At 41.2% G+C, this 23,933-nt stretch overlaps 1 protein-coding gene across 2 annotated transcripts in view; it reads right to left on the reverse strand.

The window, feature by feature from the left end:
* Positions 1-17,326: 17,326 nt before the first annotated feature.
* LOC122811878 (membrane-spanning 4-domains subfamily A member 4D-like) overlaps positions 17,327-23,933 on the reverse strand; it is a 323,823-nt gene continuing 317,216 nt past the window's right edge. For both annotated transcript variants that reach the window (XM_044084015.1, XM_044084014.1), the window contains one exon: positions 17,327-18,109. In XM_044084015.1, the coding sequence (XP_043939950.1) occupies positions 17,909-18,109 (201 nt within the window). In that variant the 3' untranslated portion in view covers positions 17,327-17,908. The remainder of the gene's footprint in view (positions 18,110-23,933) is intronic.

The following is a 23,933-nucleotide window of genomic DNA, read 5'->3' on the forward strand; positions in this document are numbered from 1 at the left end:
TATCATCCCAAGCCTGCTGGCTGGATTGATGTACTGTCGGCATAATTGCCAACTGCATAGATATTTTCTGACTGTATACAGTTTAGTCATACCTATGCCTTGTACATGTGACCACACTGATAGATACAGTATTGTCAGGATATTACATATTGCCATATGTGTCATCTGTGCAGAGTTTTGACAAATGTCAACAGTGTGCATCATTGTTACTCATGAGAATCTTGCTTAAAGAGCTTTTATTTACAAGTAACTATAGATGTTTTTTAAAAAATAATGTCCTCATGTCCTACTATATGAGGTTGGGGGTTAAGCAGGCATCTAATAGTGACAGCACTGTATACAGCTTAACATATATTGCAACGTAATACTGCAGAGAATAGTAGCTCAGGTATTAATGTAATGCTTTTCCCTTTTTTATCACAGGTGACCAAAGGGGTTGGTCTCTGCCCCTTCACAACCTGATGTCAGTGTCTCTTCAGACTTTGATGATGATGGTGGTCAAAGTGAGGCACAAGTGAGGTTGCAGGGGCTGAATCTGCCTCAGAGGTTTACATCCCTTTTCTGCCCTTATTATCACTGTACACAGGCAGTATGCCTACACATACCCAGTCCTCAGAGGCCACAGATATTGGACAGTCAGAGGGTGGGGACATCTAACAGGAAAGTATGACAACTATGGCTGCAGTGAGTGTTGATGCTGGCCATAGGCAAATATATGGTGAGGTTCCACACAGGTGGATGGATATAGGAGGTCTGCTATCCTTCCACTACCTGTTGCAGGTGTCTCATCATGTCTAACTCAGTATATATTTTGGATCATCATGGAGGGACAGGCATATTCTGAAAGGAACTCCAGATGAATGCTCAAGGTTATGGATGCAGCACCTTCTGACATCCATGACAGCTTTCACTGTCTTTCTGATATCCAGGATCGGTTGACTGACTCAGTGGAAAGCCGTTGGTCTGAGACAGATCGCAGACTATCTGTCTTAGAATGCACATTGTCTGTGATGAAACATCTGGTTGGTTTTGAGTGCCAAACCTGTGGACGTAGGTCAGCAACTACATCTGCTACACATGGCCATGCACAATCAGGATTCCGTAGTGGCAGTATATCCAGCTCTCTATAGGGGAGTGAGCTGTCCACACCAAGACATGGCAGGCCCTGAGCTTGTGGCCCTGGGTGATCCTGTGGAAGACATAGCCCCAGCATACAGCAGTCACCATTATGTAGTAGCCCTGTTTCTGACCTTGAGCATGGAGGTGCCAGTACAACTCCTGGCAGAGCCAGTTCCCATATTTGGGGGCAGAGACAGTGTTAGCTCTGCCATGCATGGTTCAAAGCTGTCCAACATACAGACATGTAGGGCTAGCACTGAGCTTGACTATGTTCACGCAGACATTTACACACCACTTTTGCAATCAGGTCACCTACAGACACACGCAATACATTTCCACGGTCCATCTTGCCTGGTTCCCTTCCTAATTCATACACATGCTTTCAACCTATTGAGTCAGCCTAGGCCTCCCACACCCCCACACAACACCATGTGTAAGTGATGATACCTATGCCACATCCCTGTCATCCTTGTCATCGATGCAGGGAAATGAAACTATATGTCTGATGCACAAGGTGACTATATAAATTATTATGCATTTGTTTAATCCATTGTTGCCTTTGCCATGCCACTTGTAGTGGTCACTGACAGATACTGTATGCTGCCATTTGTAATGAGTAAACTACATTATTTTGTGTACATTATGTTGGATGATGTTGTGATGGGTGTATACTTACACAATGAAATGTGTCTCATGGACTTGTTTATGTTTCAGTTTCAGGATTGTGTGGGTAACACCTATGGGTACACAGCCACAATAAACTCATAAACATCAGAGGACAGGATAGAATGTCAGCACAGAATAAAAATGTCTTCAGCAAGATACAGCACTATAGGTGCATGGCCCCATAGGTTTATATGTGTATAACAGGCTAACAAGGACAATGGCTTCATTCAGCCTAGTCATGCATCCCTAATCTCTGAGAAGGTCTGATACAGTTGATACGTGTTAGCATGGTTTTGGGACCTGACACATCTACAAGCTTTGGTGAGGGAGATGAACCATCTGCAATTTTCCTGCATCCATTACAGACATTTGTCCCAAACCAGTTATGATTGTCTTGTTCTGCATCCCATTGTATAACTTGCACATGATGTGTGTTACAGGGGAATTGTGCTTCACATGGATGGGGAGTCTGTTACATATAGGGTGTAGTGTCTGGGTAACATACCTCTCTCTCCAGCATGTACTATTTATACCACAGTCAAGGTGTAGATGTGTAAAACATGTAATACATGCGTTAGTCCTTTAATGGATATGCAGGAGGTACATGGTGGGATCTGACACCTCCTTGTATGGTATCTATACACCTCACCTCCAAAGTATGTAGATACCTTGATTAGCAACCAGAGCAATCATTTGACATTTGCATTTATTATGGCTTCTGTTCTAGGGTTGTTAGGATTTCACTAGGCTACTGACCAGATGGTGGTTAGGAGCACAGCTGCAACATCACAATATAATTTTCAATGTCCGTGACACAGATGTCCAAGGTTGTCCAAATAAGAACCACTGTGGCAGTGATCCATGTTAGGTGACAATTTCACAGCAAGTCATGCAGTCTGCCCTTCAACAACTTAATGGTGGATATCTGCATGACATGGCCCTGAGACCTACTGCAGAGGAGTGATCACATTTGGCCAAAGTGTGTCCACCTGCTACACATCCTAGGTATGTCATACTGTACATTTATGTACCTGGAACACATGTCTGTGTTCCCACATTATGTCACACAACATCCAGTTGGCTATCTGGTTGCTTAACATACATTGTAGACTTGCAAGGCCAAAGTAATAACTGCAGAGTTGAACAAGTCCTCGGCGCATGCATGGACATCCACATCTTCATTGCAAGAAGTGTCTAAAACAATGTGTTTCAGGCTGTTAACCCCAAGGGTGTAGCAGCATCCCACTAACTTTGTTACAGTTGTAGTGTCCCATTGGTAGGTATGCTATTGTGACCATGCCTAATAATAGGATTATGCTTAATCCAAGGGCCACATATCTGGTAAAATATTGTAATCACTCAGCCATGTTATGGCACACTGTCAGGTGTTGTGTTACCTTAGGGGACCTATATAAAGGTGACAACATGTTGCATTTCAGCATCTGTCATGACACTGCCTAAAGATGGCCTGCTGTGATGTACACTCAAGTAAGACTCTATTGCTTATGACATTATCAATGACATGAGATGTGTAAAGTGACCCCACCCCACTACTCTTATGCCACACAAACAGAATGTATGAGAGATGTGACTATATTACAAACCTTGATTCCATGCTGTCTCACACACCAGTCAGTATGTATGACAATGAGCATTTTGCCAACATGCACACCTCACCTGCTGTTCCACCCGCACCCACATTGCACACAACTACATGTGTGAAGATCCTTAACATACACATTTGCAAACAACAGACACATCAGAAACTAATATGTAAGCTCAGTACACATAATCATACCTTTGGAGAACACAATATACATAATAGCTCATGCACCATTGTCTCACCTGTCAAACACCTGAGGCAATTGCCTTAGAGTGTGGTATCATTGTAAGGGGACCCACCACATGTCTACCTGGGATGACTTGTTCAAGAGACCACAATGCTTTGCCATAGACGGTCTTCGTATGTCACCCCTGGGATTTTGTGTACTGGCCAAGACTGCTGAAACCCCCATAGTGCATCTTATAGGTACTGTCTCAAGGGAAAACTTTTCACTGAGAACACCATCTTCATACAACATCACAGTTATACTGCTACACTCTAAGAATGCCAACACTAAACTCCACTCATTGGAAGGTGTCCCCACCTTGGAATATGGAGACATTTGTGCAGTCTCAGACACCTGGATCAAGGCTGTGGATAGCAGCACAGCCACACCAGACTGCACATCTTTACACATGTTCAGACCCCAAACTGACATTGTGTAAGGTAATACAGGTGGTGTATGCATATTCATTAAAGATAGATGCACATGCAGATTGATGAAACAGCGTGATTTCCTGAAGACACTGCAGGTAATCTTCACTGCTGGAAGAGCACCTAATTAAGTCACTGCCAGCTACAGGAGCAACTCCATGAATCGAGACACCCTTTGTTATTATTTGAATCTACTTGTGTCTATCAAGATACATCAGTACACCATGTTTGAGGTGACATTACATACCCACCATGTTGGTTAGTTGTGCTCAAGCTCACTTGGCCAAAGGTTAATCCACGTTCATAACTACAATTCTCTGGACCAGTGGTGTGACATCCCCACAAGGGGAGCCATCATAGTGCATTAGGTGTTTACATGTACACAGACAACCCTCTCCTCCTACCACCCAACACTACAACCTGAGAAAGATGCACTTATATAGCCAAACTGGAAGCAAAGCTCTCTTCACCCAAGACTGGACTAGACAGTCAAGAGGAGAAAGTAAACACTTGCACCACACCACACTCAGCACATAGTCCCTCAAAACCTACACCACCAAAACACACACATAGAAACACAAAACACACACCTACATTCACGGAGGCTCTCAGTAAAAACCTGCCCAAGCAACAGGGACCTCCAAAGCAGAAACACAAGCAACCTCCACCCCCCAACACAACCCAAATGACACATACCCCACAAACTCAGTGTGCCACTCAACCATAGCCCATAAGGCATAACAACCTACCCAACACTCTAGTCATAGGTGATTCTATAGTCAGGCACACTGATGTTCCACTCACCAGGCTAAACAAGGAGAAAGTTACTGTCAGCTGCCTGTCGGGTGCCAGAATCTGCCACATAATGCATGCACTCAGGTCACTCCACAACAAGTACAAATATGACTCTGTCATTGTCCATGTTGGTGTGAATGACCTGAGATGTATCTCCTTGGACTACATGAAAAAGGACATGGAGGAGCTGTCTGATCTTGTAGCCCAGGCAGGTATGACCCTAGCCCTGAGTAGCATCCTGCCATCACCCAGAATGATACCACAGTACAAGGACAAAATTATTGACTTCAACAATTGGCTAAGCATCTGGTGTCATTCTAAGGGGATCCAGTATCTGTCTGCCTGGGATGACATGATTGACAAGCCACTATGCTTTGCCAGAGATGGTCTGCACCTGTCGGCCCTGGGATTCCAGATACTGGCTAAGGCTCTAGCCACCCCTATAGTGCCTTTTTTAGGCAAGGTTCAAATGACAATTTCACCACCCTAACTGGTACAGGCAAGAAGAATCTGAGGGTATTGCTACTCAATGCTAGAAGTCTGAACCTCAAAATGCACTCTCTCGAGGCACTCCTTAAAATGGAGAACATTGACATCTGTGCAGTGACAGAGACCTGGCTCAAGGCTCCAAAGAGTACCCCTGCATTACCAGGCTATAATTCATACCACACCTTTCTGCCACCTAACCTGGACCGAAACACTAAAGGCAGAGGCGTGTCCATATTCATTAAGGATATCCACACCACCAGGCTAGTTGCTCAGCATAATGCATCCGAGATTATCCAAGTGCAACTAACTCTGAGCTAGACAGCAATCCAAATTGTAGCTTGCTACAGATCCCCCACCATGTCCCAGGATTCCCACTCCTCATTTCTTAATACACTGGAAAATTTCAGGGTACAACCTAACACCCTAATAATGGGCGATTTCAACTACCCTACCTTTAACTGGGAAAACTACTCATGTACCAACTCTTGTGCTCAACGTTTTCTGGAATTCATAAATTCCAATGCCATGGATCAACTTATCCACACCCCCACCAGGGGCAGCAATATCCTAGACCTGGTTATTACCAACATGGGCAACCGGTGCTCCACACCAGAGGTCAATTCCTCGTTGGTTAGATCCGACCATAAGCTAATCACCCCAGACATCCACATCCCTCCCCTACCGCCCATTAGGGAAACCACAGTAAAAAATGTCTCTAAAGCCAACTTCATGCTTCTTAAGACAGAAGTGGCAAACTTCACGACACCCATGTTGACGGACAATAGAGGTATGACTGCTGAATCCTACACAAATGCACTTTATAAGCACTTACATGAGCGCATGAATTGTGCAATCCCTAACAGAACCAAGATGCTATTCTCCAAAAAAAGGAAGCCAATCTGGTGGTCCCCTGCCATAAACAAACTCTACAACAGAAGAAAGAAACTGTTGCAAAAAAGAGTAAAATCCCATGATTGGAGAAACTCCCTGGTCAACTTCAGTAAGAAGCTGAGATCCCTCATAAAATCCTCCAAAGCTAGTTATGAAAACAAAATCGCCACTGACTCCAAAGACAACCACAAAGCATTCTATAGATATGTAAAGAATCTCAATTGCAACACTCAGATCTGCTCTGAGTTACAGCACAATGGCACTAAATATACAAAACCAATGGATATTGCCAACATCCTGGCAGATAGGTTCAGTGCTAACTTTACCCCTCTGTCATCCCCTAAAGGGCCCATCTCTATACCAGAAGAATGCAAAGTTCCTGTAAGCATTGCTGCACAGGTAAAAAACACACTATCCAAAGCCAAGAACACAGCATCCATGGGACTTGACGACATCCCAGACTGTGTTCTACATGAACTACAGAACGAACTGGCACCCCACCTAAGTACCATGTTCAATCACAGCCTCACCTCGGGCTATGTGCCCACTGAATGGCGCACAGCGACAGTTATCCCACTCCACAAAGGGGGAGCCACCATAGATCCTGGAAACTACTGTCCCATTAGGTTAATGAGCCTGGTCTGCAAGGCTATGGAGTGTATCATCATGGAACTTATAAACAATGACATTGGTAATCTCCAAACTCAGGACCCCACCCAGTTCGGGTTTGTAAAAGGCAGATCATGTCTCCTAAACCTGATAGACTTCTTTGAAGCAGTCACCAAAGCCGTAGATGAGGGTAAGGTGGTTCACACAGACTATCTAGATCTCACCAAGGCTTTTGACACCATCCCCCACTCTGGAATTATAGATAAACTCACTAAACTAGGTATAAATCCCTATGTCACAAGATGGGTTGCCAACTGGCTCACTGACCGAACCCACACTGTGAAAGTAGCAGACTCCAAATCCAGCTTCAGACCAGTGACAAGTGGAGTACCACAGGGTTTAGTCCTGGGTCCTCTCCTGTTTGTTATCTACTTCTCTGAAGTACAGGCCAACACAGAAGGTCTTTGGCTAACAAAGTTTGCAGATGACTGCAAACTAGGAGCCATAATCAAAACTCCAAAAGATGTGGACATCCTACAAAAGGGCCTTGCTGAGACAGATGACTGGTGTCAAAGCCATGGCCTCAAGCTCAATGCCAAAAAGTGCATTGTCATTCCCTTTGGTAAAAACTCAGTACCCATGAACTACCACATAGGTGGTAGTCTACTTAACACCGAAAGTGTGATAAGAGACCTTGGGACACAGGTGGGCAGTAGTCTCTCCTTTGATAATCACATTGCCACAGTAGTCAGGAAATCCTTCTATGTGGCACACTTCATCACAAAAGGTTTCTCATCCAGGAAAAAATATATCATTGTTCCCCTCTACTCGTCACTCATTAGACCCATTATAGTGTACAATGTCCCTTTTGGTATATACCTCACAAGACATCTACAACAACTGGAAAGGCCACAGAAATACCTCACAAAGAGGATTACCGGCCTCAAAGAGATGCCCTATGCAGACCATCTCAAAAAACTGCAGCTTTACTCCGTTGCATATCACCTACTCAGAGACGATCTCTGCCTAACACACAAAGCTATGTCAAACCCAGAGCTTTTAGACAAGCTCCACTTAAAGAAATCCCAATCCCTATGAGCTACACACTCTAGGGACCTAAACCTCATCACCACAATAAACAGAACATGCTGGAGGGATAGATTCCTGTCCCAGAGACTTCCCATACTCTGGAACAAACTACCTATCTATATCAAACAAAGCTCCTCATTATCACTCTTCAAGAAAAATCTTGATGATTGGATGGGAGATAGGAAATTCACCCTGGGGATCACTTCTGTGGCTCTGCTCGACAGTGGCACAGGAAAATAATTTTCTTGGGTGACAAAAGCCAGGGTACCCTTGGCTAGGCTTATATAGGCCCTAGGGCCAATAGCCTAGTACCTACCTATGAACCTATGAACCAATATGGGTGACCACTGCAGCCCCTCTACTGTGAGGCCCTCCCTGGTGAGATCTGACCGCAGGTCTGTCTCATTAAAATTAAGTATCAGACTTGCCCACCTTGCAAAAGATACAGTAATAAACTTCAACATAGCAAATTATAACCTCCTATGGGATAGTTTACATAGCTTGACTGCACCTCCACTCTCAGATGGGACAGGCAAGTATGTAGAGCTTTACACCAGTTCTTTATACAAGCACCTGTGCAACTGCATAGACTTGGCTCTACTTGACAAGAGGAAAACAAGCTCCATATGGCACAGAAAATGTGCCTGATAGAAAACTGCCATTAGCCGGCTGGAAAATAAGAGGTTAATATTGCTGTGTGACAGTTGGCATGAGGGAGCACCCCTAAAATGGAAGCACACCCACCTCAGCTGAAACAAGCATATAGTGTTGTTGTGTCATCCTGCAAAAACAGTACATAACAAAATTAGCCTCACCCACAAAGGATGACCACAATCACAGTGTAGTTACATGTGTAACCTTAGAGGAAAGGCCCAGATTGTTGGTGAACTCATACTAAATGATACCACACATAATGAGTCTGTAGTCATAGCTAGCCTGTTGTTCCACAGGTTCTGTGTCAACTTCAATCCCCTGTCCCACCACATGCACCACATGACATCCCTACAACTTGTCCCATCTTTTCTATATCTACAGAGCAGGCTGTAAATGGACTGTCTAAGGAGGGAACACAGCATCTATTGGCCCTGCTAACATCCCAGGTTGTGTCCTACATGGGATCTAACAAGAATTACTAACAGCATTTGGAATTGCTTGCCATCATAGTGTAACCACCAGCTGCATCCTAGCTGACTGGACAATGGCAACTGTTATCCCCTTGCACAGAGGTGGCACATCTATTGACCACGGGAACTATAGACCTATTAGCCTGAGTAGCCATATCTGTAAACCCATGGGGCAAATCATCATAGACATGATCAGCAAAGATATACATAATCTACAAACAGTTGACCCTACACAGTTTGGATTTCTGAAAGGAAGTATATGGCTGTAAAACCTGGTAGAAATATATGAGGCAGTCACCAAGGACCTGGATGAGGGAACATCTGTGCGTACAACCCCTAGACTTAGCCAAGCCATGTGACACTATCCTCTACATAGGCATCATTGACAAAATCACCCAAGTAGGGATCAACTGTAATATCATTATAAGGATCACTAAGTGTCTCACTGATTGAATACATAGTCAAAATAGAGGAATCTGCCTCCAGTAGCTGATCTGTAATCAGTGGTGTTCAACAGGGCTCAGCCCTGGGTCCTCTACTGTTTGTAATCCATTTAACCACAGTATATGCACAAAGTGAAAGTCTGTGGCTGACAAGGTTGGCTGATGCCTGCATAATGTGAGAAGTCATAGAATCTGTGAGTTATGTCAATATCCTACAAAAGGGTATTTATGGACAAATGCCTGTTGACATACTCATGGACATAAACTCCATGCAAATATCTATGTAGTATCCTTATCATTGATAACACCTATGTTCCTGGTAAGTAGCACATCAGTAACAACACCTGATGTACATACTCAGGGGTAATAGACCTGAGATCACCATGTCTCCCTAGTGGTAAGAAGGGAATCATATCTTGCTCATGTCTTAACTGAGGGCACTGTCCCCTGAAATTCATGTAGTCATAACCTCCATGTACTCTTCCCTCAGCATGCCAATATTTGAGTGCAATGGCCATTTTGTCATGTACCTTTCCAAGCACTACTGGCAGTTGCACACAACACAAAAATTTCCTCGCAAGAGAACTTCTATTCTTCAGTATCTGTCCTACGAGGATCATCTAAAATCACTGTCATTGTAGCCTGGGTCATATAGATTACTCAGAGTTGATCTCTGCCTTGCAAATGGGGCAATGTCTGACCCTGCTTGACTGGAAATGCTGCATATCTGTAGGTGACATGATATATGGATTACTCACTGTAAGGACATTAATATGTTATGTGAAATTGCTAATACATGCTGGGGGAGAGATATGTCTAGCAGACTTAAACAAAGCTTTGAAACAGACTTCTGCATAATGGCAAACAGAGAACCTTATTAGCCCTTATCAAATGGCATCTGTATGATTATCTGGGTGACTGTCATTTTACCACAGGGCTTCTGCCTGTATCCCTCGTGGGCAGGGACAATATTTGCTGATCATGTAAGTAAGGGAAAGAACTTGGCTAAGATTGTAATGGCTCTAGAGCCATTAGGCTAGTAAAGTTCAATGATCCTATGATTCCATATGCTGATGTAAAATGCTGTAACATTCACAGATCTGGCTACATTGAGAAAAGCACTACTTCCAGTTAATGTTTACAGGACAGTGCATAGTACACACACACTCCAAGTTGGTTGCAAGTAGATTAAAACCCCTGCCTAGCTAATGGTACACATTACAGATCATAGTACATAATGCATACACCACACCTCAAGTCTGCTATTAATACCTCTTTAGGACATCTTATGCTAAATGAAGTCAGCAGGCCTTGTTGTGGTCAAGCATTTGGAGGCCCCATCACCTGCTACAACCAAAATACTGCAACACCCTACCTCTTTCTAATGCTTTAGGGAGATACTCACATACACACACTAAGTGGTCTGCAGGAGATTAGAAACCCTACTGATCTAGTCTCATACTCACAGTACTTATAATGGATCTATTTTGTTTTACTGAAAACACACTTCACTGAAACTCATTTCACTGAAAACTCATTTCACTGAAAATCAGTTGCCTGAGCACAATTTACTGAATGCTCACTTCACTGAAAACTCATTTGACTGAAACTCATTTCATTGAAAGGTATATGTCCTATTCCTCACTGTAGTGTGATCCTGGAGTTAGAGTATATGTAGTAAGGTTGGGGTGGGGAGAACCCCAATTTTAAATGCTGGAAACCACAGACATGGATACTTACAAGTTGAATGAATAACTCTTTCCAGAAGATAACATATACCCAAACTATGTGGGGGGGGCTATGCCCCCCACACATCCCCTTACGATATATACTAACTCCAGGATCACACTACAGTGGGAAACAAGGCATATACCTTTCAACAAAATGAGTTTCAGTCAAATGAGTTTTCAGTGAAGTGAGCTTTCAGAGAATTGTGCTCAGGCAACTGATTTTCAGTGAAATGAGTTTTCAACTAAATGAGTTTCAGTGAAGTGTGTTTTCAGTGAAATGAAGTAGACCCTTTATAATATGCTCTACATCTGAACTTTGCCATTAGAATGGCAATTGGTAGTCTTAAGGTCCATGACATCAGCAGGCCTTACAGATGACAGGAGTTTGGAGGCTGGCATCAACTTAAAGGTCCAAAAAGTGTAGAACCATTGTAGTTTGTAGTCAATGAGGGATTATGAGGTGTTTTGCAGGATGGTGTCTACACATACACACAGGCCAAGGGGCCTGTTGTGAGATTAAAAACCCTACCTATCTAATCTTACACAATATAGAGCACAGTACTTATCACATGCACCACAGCTGAAATCTAACATTCGAATGGCAGTTGGTAATCTTAAGCCACATGACATCAGCAGGCCTTGCAGAAAACTGGAAATCAGAGCCCATCATCAACTTAAAGGGCAAAAAGTGCAGAACCATTGCTGTTTGGTAGTCAATGAGGGATTCACATTTGTTTTGCAGGGAGATACTCACACACACACACACTCACACCCACCAAGGGGCCTGTAGTGGTACTAGATATATTACCTATCTAGTCTTATACACTAGAGATCACAGTACTTACTGCACATCCCATGGCTGACATCTATTTTATGCAAGACTGCAGGCAAACTACTTGTGGATTGCATAAATGAGGCTTGTGTTGAATAGCGTCTGTGGGCTGCAGAGTGATATTGCGTCGTACTGTTATCTGCATCTAGTAGCCTAGAAGTCAGGTAACTGTTTTTTATCCTAGCTATGTGGCTACAGTTGAAATTTTGGCCATAGATGTCTGCATTTGGATGGGCAAGCCTGTGGGCAAGAACAATGTGCCCTGTCAATGCGTGCAAATACATTTTAAATTACATCACCTGCACACCTGTTGGTATATGTGTGGTGATATCTAGCAGGCACAGGGTGCTGTAACTAAGTGCATTATCTACTGTTGAGCCCTTGCTTTTGATCTTGAGCAAAATTATATATGTGTCATAGTGCAGCTTTATGCACCACTATCAGGGTAAGTAGGGCAATACAGACATATACAAACATATAAACAAATATATTTATGTATATATCAGGGATGTATATATAAATGTAGGTGTGTGTGTGTGTGTGTGTGTGTGTGTGTGTGTGTGTGTGTGTGTGTGTGTGTGTGTGTGTGTGTGTGTGTGTGTGTGCATTATGTAGATATATGGGAAGGGACAGAAATGTATGTCTGTGTGTGTGTGTGTGTGTGTGTGTGTGTGTGTGTGTGTGTGTGTGTGTGTGTGTGTGTGTGTGTGTGTGTGTGTGTGTGTGTGTTTGTGTTTGTATACATATATGTATGCATCTATAGAAATATCTATATATAGCAGGTCATTTTGAGCGAGGAACAACAGAATTGTGCTCTGCTTAACTAGGTGTATGAATATGCCCAGTGGGATTTTCACTAGTTATAAACTGACTCCAGCCCACACCTACCTGTACTCCAGTCCAGAATTTTGTGTGTTACAGGAAATGACATCTGTCCATGTTTCTGCACTGCTGCACTTCACTCAAATTGGCTATGACTTTCTAAAGTTGTCTGATGTAATTTATATGTGAAAGAGGTTAATAATATTACACCACATCCAGACTGACAGTCAGTAAAACACAACTTAATAATACCTCACATCCAAAGGAAGGGGACACTTCTATATTAGAATCATGAATGCCATAACACAAGCTAATTTCCCTAGTTTTTTGAGCCACACAAGTTGCTTGACAGAGAGTGGTCATTCATCACACAATCACCTGCATAAATATGTACAATGTTATTCCAGCGTTAAGTAAGACATATAGTGTATGATCAATTTCTATGTTACTGTCCTTAGACTGCCTGGACTACTGAAATACCCTTGATGAGTTACTATTACAGAAATTTCAAGGGAACACTGCTGTGCTGGGAGTGGGGGAACAACACTGCATATTCTTCTGGGATGCACAATACTCTGTCATGTAACCCCACTGTCTAACATCTCCTTTGATTGATGTACCAGTAATCTGTTGCAGTAGGACTGCTTGAATATTCCATGCATGAGGCCTAGTGAATAGTAATGGAAACATAATAGTGGACTGGGTATCTCTAGTCCCATGTGGCTGTTATTTCTGTCCAAATAGCCACTATATTTACTTGCATAAATGTAGCAGATCCATACAAACAATGCCATTTCATGATAATCCTTATGAGTACTGTGTAGGTCACGGACTTACCTTGCAAATTCAGCAGTTGACACAACTGCAGTGCAGGGCTGACTCTGTGTGATTCAAGCAGTACACAGCCAATACATGGATAGATGCAGGTTGTGTGGGTTCTCTGCCATAAATTTGAATTACTATATGTGAGTAGGAGTATGGTGTCAGCCTCTAGGTCCCTAGATAATCAGTGAGTGTGCTATGCATTGTCTCTTAGTGAAAGCCAAGGTATACTGAGTGCACCTACATCTGCCTACATAGACACTGACAGAGTGTTCCTCCTCCAAGTCATTCTTTGGCTGTGGCTGTGGTGACCTAGGCACTGGTGCGGGGCTGTGTAACCCTTCCCTTTGCTGATCATGCTGCAGCTGTTTCCACAGGATCATATTATGTAGCACAGCACATATTGTGAATATATGTGCACATGTGGCTGGAGAGTACTGCAGAGCTCCACCAGATATATCTAGGCACTGGGACAGTGATGTCAGAAGCCCAAATGCACACTCTGTGACGTTCCTAGTTTGTGCATGTGCCTCATCATTATGGTGTTCTTCCATGGGTGTGTGTGTGCATTTCTGATGGATGTCATCATCCACAGTTCCAGGGCATAGCCCACATCCCCCAGAAAATGGCCGTGTGGGATGTGCCCCCTAGCAGACATCTGGTACAGCTGTGATGTGTGCCAGATATGGGAGTCATGATAACTGCCAGGACTGCCAGAACACAAATTCAGGATAATCCCCTGGGCATTGCACATGATGTGGAAGTTGATGGAGTGGTACCCCTTGTGTTTAACGTAGATTCTAGCCTCCTCACCAGGTGGTGCCCTGATATGTACATGAGTGCAATCAATGGCACCCAGTACTTCAGGGTAGTGGGCTGCATGGTAGAACTATTGCATATTGCTGGCCCTCACCTCAGGGGAGAGGGAAAAAGATATGTGCTCACTGGTATGTGGTAGCATAGTGTCCAGGAAATGTTGGAGTATCCTGGATGCAGATGCCTGTGACACCCCGATCATGTCTCCAGTTGGTCTTTGAAAAGTACCTGTAGCTAATATCCTAAGGGCTACACATACCTTTATTTCCACTGGGATGGGCTCCCCTCTGTTGGCTCTGTGTCTGAGCTGAGGGCAGCAGAGTGAGTTCTTGTGGTATGCCCTTGTCCATCCTGTAGCACTCTACAAACTCCAGCTCATAGCTCATGGAAGGTTACCCTAGGCCTGAACCCTCTTCTTCATCTCTGCCTAGACCTATTGTCAGCAGCACCAGCAGCACTGACTTCCGCATCTAGCACATAGAGATGTAGCAGACCTGCAGCAGCCCTTAGCATTATCTCAGTTAAAATTCCCAAGTCTGTACTCCAGTTGTCCAGAGTACTGGGGAAAATCAGAATGCAGGGTGAATGCGTACTTTATACAGGTCTGCCATAGGTCCAGAATGTGTGATTGGCTAGCTATGATGTGTTTCACCTGCCTATAATGTAATTAACATCACTTAATGGGCTTACATTTAGTGTGTGACATGGCACTATGCACAACACCATGCAGCACAGGTTATAGAACAGTCAAAACTAATAATTGACTACACCTGCTTTTAATGACTTGTTGCCTACATCATCACTGTCACCTGGGTGGACTTATCACTTGAACACGCTCAGCGATGTGGCACGCCATGCAAACATGCACACTGGAGCTTAAAAGAGCCTAGAAGTAACAGGACACCCTCCAATGTCATCCCCATGCAGTTGAAATGCATAGTCTGAGAGACTACACAAAGTGGATATGCAGACACACTTACTCCTTTTTGCTATTCAAGACATCCACCTCATTTGCATACATATCCATGATGACAGCTTGGAAACTGCACAGTTCATAGCCATATGACCTGGACAATATCACCAATGCACCATTGCATAGACCTGACGCATGGTCCTATAATACATTTCTGACAAATATTATAAAATGCTTTTTTTTTCCCTTTTTTTTTTTCTGTTAAGCATGTTTGCACACCATAACTTATTCCCTTCCTCTTTCTGACTTATACAACAATAGTTCTGCTCATATCTGCATGTGGTATAACACTTTCAGGGGATGCATGTCCATATTTCTGCAGTTTTACATCCCCTTCTGTCTGTGCAGACTCCTGTATGTAGCAAAATTCCATGTACACTATGGAAACTGGCACGGATTCTACACGGATGCCTTTCTGCTTGTTGGATCGCTGAACCTGCTTCATTTGAATAGAATTCATGTGCTTATGAGGTGATTTGCATTCCAAAGAATTTTCCTTGTTTGCACATGTATGTGTAACACTAAGTGGCATTTATTAAATCTAAAAATGTTCACACTCGTGTACACATCACATGACAATGCTTACACAAAAAAAAAAAAAATTGTACAGGCTTTCCTGAATTCTCCCCATGGTCTATTGCAAATGTTCTTACCACTATCTAGAAGGCCATCATGGCACCTTAAACCACATTTAATAACAATGCAAATGTTTTTGATGGGGTATTTACCCTACACCCTGTGTTATGGGACTCTGCCACCATATCATGCTTTCTAAGTATACTTCTCTGAGCATACTGCATCTAAAGTTCCACCAACTCAGGGAAAAGGGAATAAATGTAATTCCATTTCCAATGAGTGAGTGTAATCACTGAGGTAGTTTATGAGATCTATCATATGAGAAAAAAATGCCAACATTGTGATGGCTGCACTCCAGCCCCACAGAAATACTTAGAAATAGTAATTTTTATCTTGTAACTAACACTTTTTAAATCGGACTGTTAATGCCATCTGTAACTCGATTATTGTCTTGTACATCCCCATATTTCTTCCCATTTATTGTGTACCACTTCACAAAATCTTCTTATGATACTAGTGTATAATGTGGATTTTTCTGGTTCTCATTCATTCAGTTACCAATGACCTGTCCTATGGCATCATCTTCCAAACTGTCTTCAGGAAATACCTACAATTGTAGGCTTTTTTCTTTGATGTTGCTTATTTATGATTATGTATGCTTGTTCTATTGCTGTATTTCTTTTATTGTCCTTTTTGCAATGTATAAGTGCCTGGACTCAATCAATTAAATAAATCTGAATTTGATCTTGAACCTTGATTCTGATGACGCCTGATAGACCTATAAGTATTATAAAATTGTATACTAAAAGTTAATTTTTGCAACAATTTACCTAATTAAGGATGTAATATAAAATTAAATGATTTTTCTGTCACAATCAGATACTTAACACAATATATTGACAATAGCTCCATGCTTATGAGAGGTGCATTATTTTTTTTTTTATTTTGTTTTTGTTTACCATGTTTGTCCAATTGGGTTTAGTAAAAATAAACCTTTTCAGTGGAGCCCTGAGAAGAAAACCTTCAACATATTACAAATATTTTTAAACAGATATTCAGTAATGTACATAAAAAGACATTACGTAATGTACATTTACAATTACAAATCTTGCTAATGGGACTACATTTATATAGGATCATATGATCATAGGAGATTACTAGGCTATCGACCCAGAGGTCATTTCAAGCCTAATTTCATCCCAGTGTAATACCATAGAAATGTTACTTAATACCCAAGACTGCATTTAGTAATGGCTGCCCATGTCCAGGAGGGTTGTGGGCACTATTCCCCTTAAGAATTTATAGTTTAAATCTATCCTGTAAACGTATCAGAAAGCAAATTTACAATGTCAGATCAGCACACTGGGAGAGGACCAATAGCTCACTTACTGTTGAGGGACCAGTAACAGCTACTTCTGCCTGCTTTGAAGTCTTGAAGCTAGTACACTGTTGACTGCATTTTTAAGAGTCATACTAAATTCATTTGAGAGCTGTTTCAAGCAAATAAAGCTACAGTGCATTGTATCCACTTTAAAAGTCCACAGAGATTAACAGTTGCCCATTTATTCACTTTTTTAATTAATATACCACCTAAGCCTAATGTTTTCTGTTTCTCAGTCCGTGGTTGTTCTATTTTTTCCATATTGAATACAACGGATTTTCATTAGTGCCATACATATGTAATCATATACATCTTTTAAATAGCCATATTTATCCATATTTTATGAAAGACATTTTGAATCATCAATGACTTATATGCTTGAGATCCTGCAGTATGCTTATGTTTTCACCTCTATTGTGCATGCATCTGTTCACTGCAGTAAGGAGGTAGCAGTAGTAGGATTTGGTGATTCATTCAGAAGGAAGTCTTAACAACACCATATTTTTTAAAAAATGCAGGATCATGGTATGCTGGTGGATCAGGCTGTGTGTCCATATTCCATGTTGGTAAATGAGGAGTCTGTTGAGGTTGTAAAACATGTGCAACATGAGGAGGTTGTGGAGGGAATCCTTCAGAAGTCTGCAGGACCTGAGGATTTTGCATCAGTATGATAGGCTGGAAGATAAACATAACACAATGTTAACTGAAGAAGTAGGATACTTTACCAGTACACAAACAATGAAAAAACATTACCATTCAGGTAATGTGCGTGTATATGTTATTGTTTTTCCAAAATACAGTATGTGGAATTTGATGCCAATAATCTGTGAGCAGAAACAGCTTTTTTCACTGAAAAAGTCATGAAACACAGCATTTTTCATTTATTTTCACCCAAAGTATAAAAGACTAATATCAATGAAGCATATGGAAATTTATTTTTTCCTTTAGTAAGAGATGTATAAAGTAGAGTCTTTTGGTATATTACAGGGAATGAAGTGAGCATATTCAACATGTAACCTGACCAGAAGATATGCTTCAGCATTTTCTAGCTAGCCTAGGAATACATTATCTTGGTTCTCCAGCTACCTCTCAAATAGGCAACAGGCAGTAAAATGGCAAAATGACATCTCCTCTTTCCTTCCCATTACAGTGGGTGTTCCTCAAGGATCCATTGTAGGTCACATGTTGTTCAATATATTCATTAATGATCTTCCCCTGCCTGCTAAACACATAACTATCATATGGTACACAGACAATTCAATGATCATTTGTTCTGCTAAAAGCATAGATAAATTAAAACAACACACTCAAGAGTTTTTTTAGCACCATAGAGGCCTGGCTGTCTGATAAACAGTTGCTCCTTCACCCTAAATAAATAAAAACTGATCCTATTTACCCCAAAGCATTCAGATGACTACAACAATAATTTCAATACAATTTCTTCTAACAGCACCAACATAGGTGAATATTAGGCTAGCTGACCTGAAAAGACATTTTAAACCTAGCCACTATTTTGAGGTTAGAATTTCAAACTCTGTACCTTGAGTGACTGAGGGAAAATACCAGCCATTATGCCAAACCCAGTGCTAGTAAGGCAAACTAACCTTCTAGTAGTCACTATTGAGTAAAGTTTAAAAATTGATCATGTCAAACAATAGCCCACAGATGATGCCAGAAAATTGCTCAAAACCTACTCATGCCTACATTACTTTATACAATCCACTCAGCAGTTTTGAACATTGTTGGAATAAAGTGGTAAAATTTGCTGCTAATCATCATTGTAGGACACATCACTGCCTGGCCTTAAAAAAAAAAAAATTCAGTGGTTAGAGCTAAGGCATTATCTTACATTTTCCCAAGTAGTCACTTCCCATAAACTCATGTAGTATCTTGACAAATGCTCTAGTTTGAAAAATATTATTCAACTTTCGAACCTAGTAGGCAGTGGAAATCCACTGACAAAATGTTATTAACTGTTACAAAAACTAACAACTCAGATGATGACGCTTTGTATTCTGCTTTCTTGGTCAAAATTTGGATCTTCCTTCCTCTCACTCTCAGAAACACAGAAAGCACCAATTCTTATAAGGTACAAACAAGAGAATACCCTCAAAGATACCTGGCTCTGTACATGAACAATCTTGGATGATAAATTTCCTGCCCCTTATTTTCTCCTTTTCTTTCCAAGCAATATATCCTTAGCTATTGGTCCAAAATCTTCTCCTTGTCCTCTACATCTCCCTCTTCATCCTTCTTTTTATCCTAAAATAGTCTAATAATACTAATCCTCCATATTCCTCCTTTGTAATCCTTCTATCGAGTTCATTTCCAAAAATGTTTCATAGCGCATTACATGATGCTGGTATTAATAATACCCTGTTTAAATTTTGTATATTCGTTGATTACTTATATACCTTTGCTTACTATGTTTTTTATGTAATGCTGTAAATGTTCTGAAGCTCTTCTCCCTCAGCCTCCACTGAAAAGTGGCAGCTTTATGCCCAATCAGACTATCTCAGTAAATGCAATAAATAAATAAATAAATAAAGAGCTAGCTACTTAATGTATGTGTCAGTTTAGGCTAATATTAAAGGCCATATCATTTACAGGGTATGGATATCTGATAGAAATGTTAAAATAACAGACACAGATATATATATATATATATATATATATATATATATATATATATATATATATATATATATATAAATAGATTCAGATCCTGCATTGTGTTGGCACAGGTGTCCCCAATTCAGTCTCCTATGCATATACACACAGCAAAACTTACACACACTCACACACACACACACACACACACACACACACACACACACACACACACACACACACACACACACACACACACACACACACACACACACACACACACACACACACACACACACACACACATGCACACACACACATGCACACACACACGCACACACATGCATGCACATACAACATACCTCATATCTAACCCTGTGTTGTCAGAATGTCCCCTATATGTCCTTTTTTCACTGATAAATCACTGATAATTGTAGTCACTCATTGATGACAGACTTTACAGTTTCACACTTTATATGCTTCAGTAAATACATACTAGTGGATTTTTGTAACCTTTTTATATAAGAGGAATAATTCAAATGCATCCCTGATTGTGTGCCTTTGTTCCGCCCTTAATTTTGGATTTATCGAGATGTCTTTCATCGTAAGGTTGAGAGGTATGCTTATATGTGCTCTGTCACTCCCCCCCCCCAACTCACTGGCATTGATTATTGCCTGAGATCCTCATATGGTAAAAAAAACATGTTGGTTAGTGCAGCAGATTAATGCTTATATTTCCTGTAGCAATGGTGCAGATCTGAATCCTTTTTCCCCTCCTTAGTAGTTTTTTTTCTATCTCTTAAAGTTCTTGTTAAAGTTAGCTTCATGTTTCTATTAAATCCCTGGTGTTTAGGGGTGGTGCAGTGGACTAATATCCTCAGTGTGAATGTACAGGCTTGGAAATCTTTTTAGTGCCATTAGGGCATGGTATACACATTATCCCTAGCGTTGACTGCCCCCATCCACATTTTTTATTAAGTGCATTTCAAGCATATTACATAGAATTTCCTCAGTGTCTAGTGCTCCCAGTAACCCTAAGTGCACTTAAGGCATGATGATGTAAAGGTTTAATTGCCATTAAGGGGTGATTTGGTAGAGTTATCCCTGTTGGCAAGTGTTTCCACCAACAATTTAGCAGGATTTGCTCATTAGTTCAGGTATGACAGCTCCCACCCTACCTGGTATAATACACATATACACACTTTCATTGCATAAACACACACAGATATCTACCCTCCTGATTGCACTCACAGACATACTCACCACATACACACATCCATACACACACACACACACACACACACACACACACACACACACACACACACACACACACAATCACACCTGCACTCACATATGCATGAATCAGAAATGGTTAGTGTACACCTCCTGGCAACCTTTTCAAATCAGTCCAACAGTTTGTACTGTGGATCCAGTGTCAGAGGCTTTTGGATATCCTATATAGGCTTACCTAAATCAAACAATAAAAACAGCATGGATTGTGATGTCAACATCAGACATATAACAAAAGAAAGGCAACTTAGATGTGAGGACTGCAGTTTAGGAGGTCATGCATATTATAGTATATAACAAAAAGCACCGCAGATGCTGTGATCTAGGCTTAGATAATTCTTTGTGTTATCAGGATCAAAATATAGCTGACATTCCCATATTAAACAATTTAAGATTTATTTTTGTAAGATAATTGTCAAATTATGCACAAAATGGCAATGAGGAAGTTGGGAGAGGTTGGTTGTTGAAAATAAAATACATTTATAAATAAATACATTTAATTTTACTTGGATCGAGAAACATTAAGTGAAACAACTGAAAAAAATTGTTGTATTTCATCTGAATATAAAAAATAACAACCTGATATGAACACAAGATGGTCTGAAAGGTTTGTGTATGGAATTATCTACAACCGAGTATTGATTCTTGTAAACACAATATATAATCACATCCTAACCAAAATATTTTCAGGTAAGTGTTGAAGTATTTTGTTCCTGTCTGTAACCACAATATCTCATTATTGGCAAGTCAGAACTCTTATGACAGTTATGCTACACTAAATATGAATTCATTTATGACTTTGTCCCAGTCCCCTTGAATAAACACATCACAACAAATGACTTTTGACGACCTTTATTAAACTTCTATAAACATGACTTTGTTAACCAATATCTATTAATTACAACTGAACCATAGTATAGCTGATCTTAATCCAGCATAATCCATGCCTGTCCCTCTTTTCTGCCCTACCCAGACTGATAAAATAACCATAATCTGTTCAATTCCACAAAAAAGAGGAGGGAGGGTGCGTAGCAAGTTCCCGCCAAAATATGATTCCTTCCCAGCTACACTTACATAAAACCCTTTTTGCCCTCCCTACCCTTACCTCATTTCCTCCCAATCATCCCTCATGCCCATTTAACCCTCCCCCCATCCTCTTAAATCCCAATAATATAATTAGCTAACTCCACCCCTCTGAAAATGTCCCTGGACAAATTGATTTGTTACCAAACCTCATTTGTCCTGGTCCCCTTCAATAAACACATCACACCGAATGACATTTGATGATCTTTATTAAACTTCTATAAACATGACTTTGTTAACCAATATTTGTTAATTATAATGGAACCATAATAGAGATGATCTTAATACAGCATAATCCATGTAATGCTAATCAGGACAGCGTGACCTCACTCGCCCTGACCCAGTAAGCAGCGTCCATACCTCCACTCGCTTACTTTACTTATACAGCAGCATCCCACCACTCACTGCATTTATTTATGAAGCAGCATCCACTCACTCACCCACTTACCACTTATTGAATTAAACATCCAACCAGTAAGCAGCATCCTTATCTCCACTTGCTTATTTTATTTACCAAGCAGCTTCCAACTGCTAACTTTCACTCCCAACTCATTGAAATGAACATCCAACACCACAGGAGGAGCAGAAGAGGGCAAGACTTTCCCTCTTCTCTGTCCACCAGCCTGACCAGGCTGCTCCCCCTCTCACTTACCAAACTTCCACCCTAACCACTCATTAAAAGGCATCGAGCAAAACATCATTCGGTGTACAGCATCCTGTATAACCAAGCTGGATCTGTGTCATCACCTCTCAAAGCCCTCTTTACATAAATAGCCAAATTATCCAATTGTCTAAACAGCTGAAATTAAACCATAATCCCTCTACCATGCTAAAGTGACAAACCATAATGTAGCATAACCTCTGCACATTGAGTAAACTCTCACTTACATAACCATCAGTAGTAGCTTCACAATTATTCCCATGTCATTACCTGCCAAATGCACCACCAAAACCAAAAACTCATGCCAGACTAAACCACTCAAGCACAATGTACCACCAAAACTCTAAGCCCAATGTCAGCTGAAACAAAACAAGATAAATTACAAGAACCACAAAAACTGCAAGCCAATGACCCTCCATATGCCAACACCAGCCTGTGCAACCAACTTTGACACTATGCAATCTCTGCCAGTCTTCACACTATCAAACCTACCCTTCCAGGATATGAGTCACTATCCAAAATTTTGTAAATTAACATAGCTTTGTCAACCATGAAAATGTAGAAATTGCAGCTAAATCCTTCCTAACCAACTGAAGTGTCCCATCTTGTTCACAAGCCTGAAACAAGTCACTCAACAACCCGTCCCAACAATCTCCTACCCCTTGGTGGCTACAACGCAAATCGACTAAGCTAGTAACTTCCCTACCATGTGTTTTACTTATAACAGCTGCCCAGAGTGTTGCAACAAGCTTCTAATCCTGCTAACCCAACCTGACAACCAGCAAACCATACCACTGTCATATCAAACAATTGAAAATGAACCCTATTCCCCTTCCCTCTTACCAAAACATC

The sequence above is a fragment of the Protopterus annectens genome, chromosome 9.part0 (genome assembly GCF_019279795.1).
Source record: "Protopterus annectens isolate FY-2018-M chromosome 9.part0, PAN1.0, whole genome shotgun sequence".
NCBI classification, from domain to species: domain Eukaryota; kingdom Metazoa; phylum Chordata; order Ceratodontiformes; family Protopteridae; genus Protopterus; species Protopterus annectens.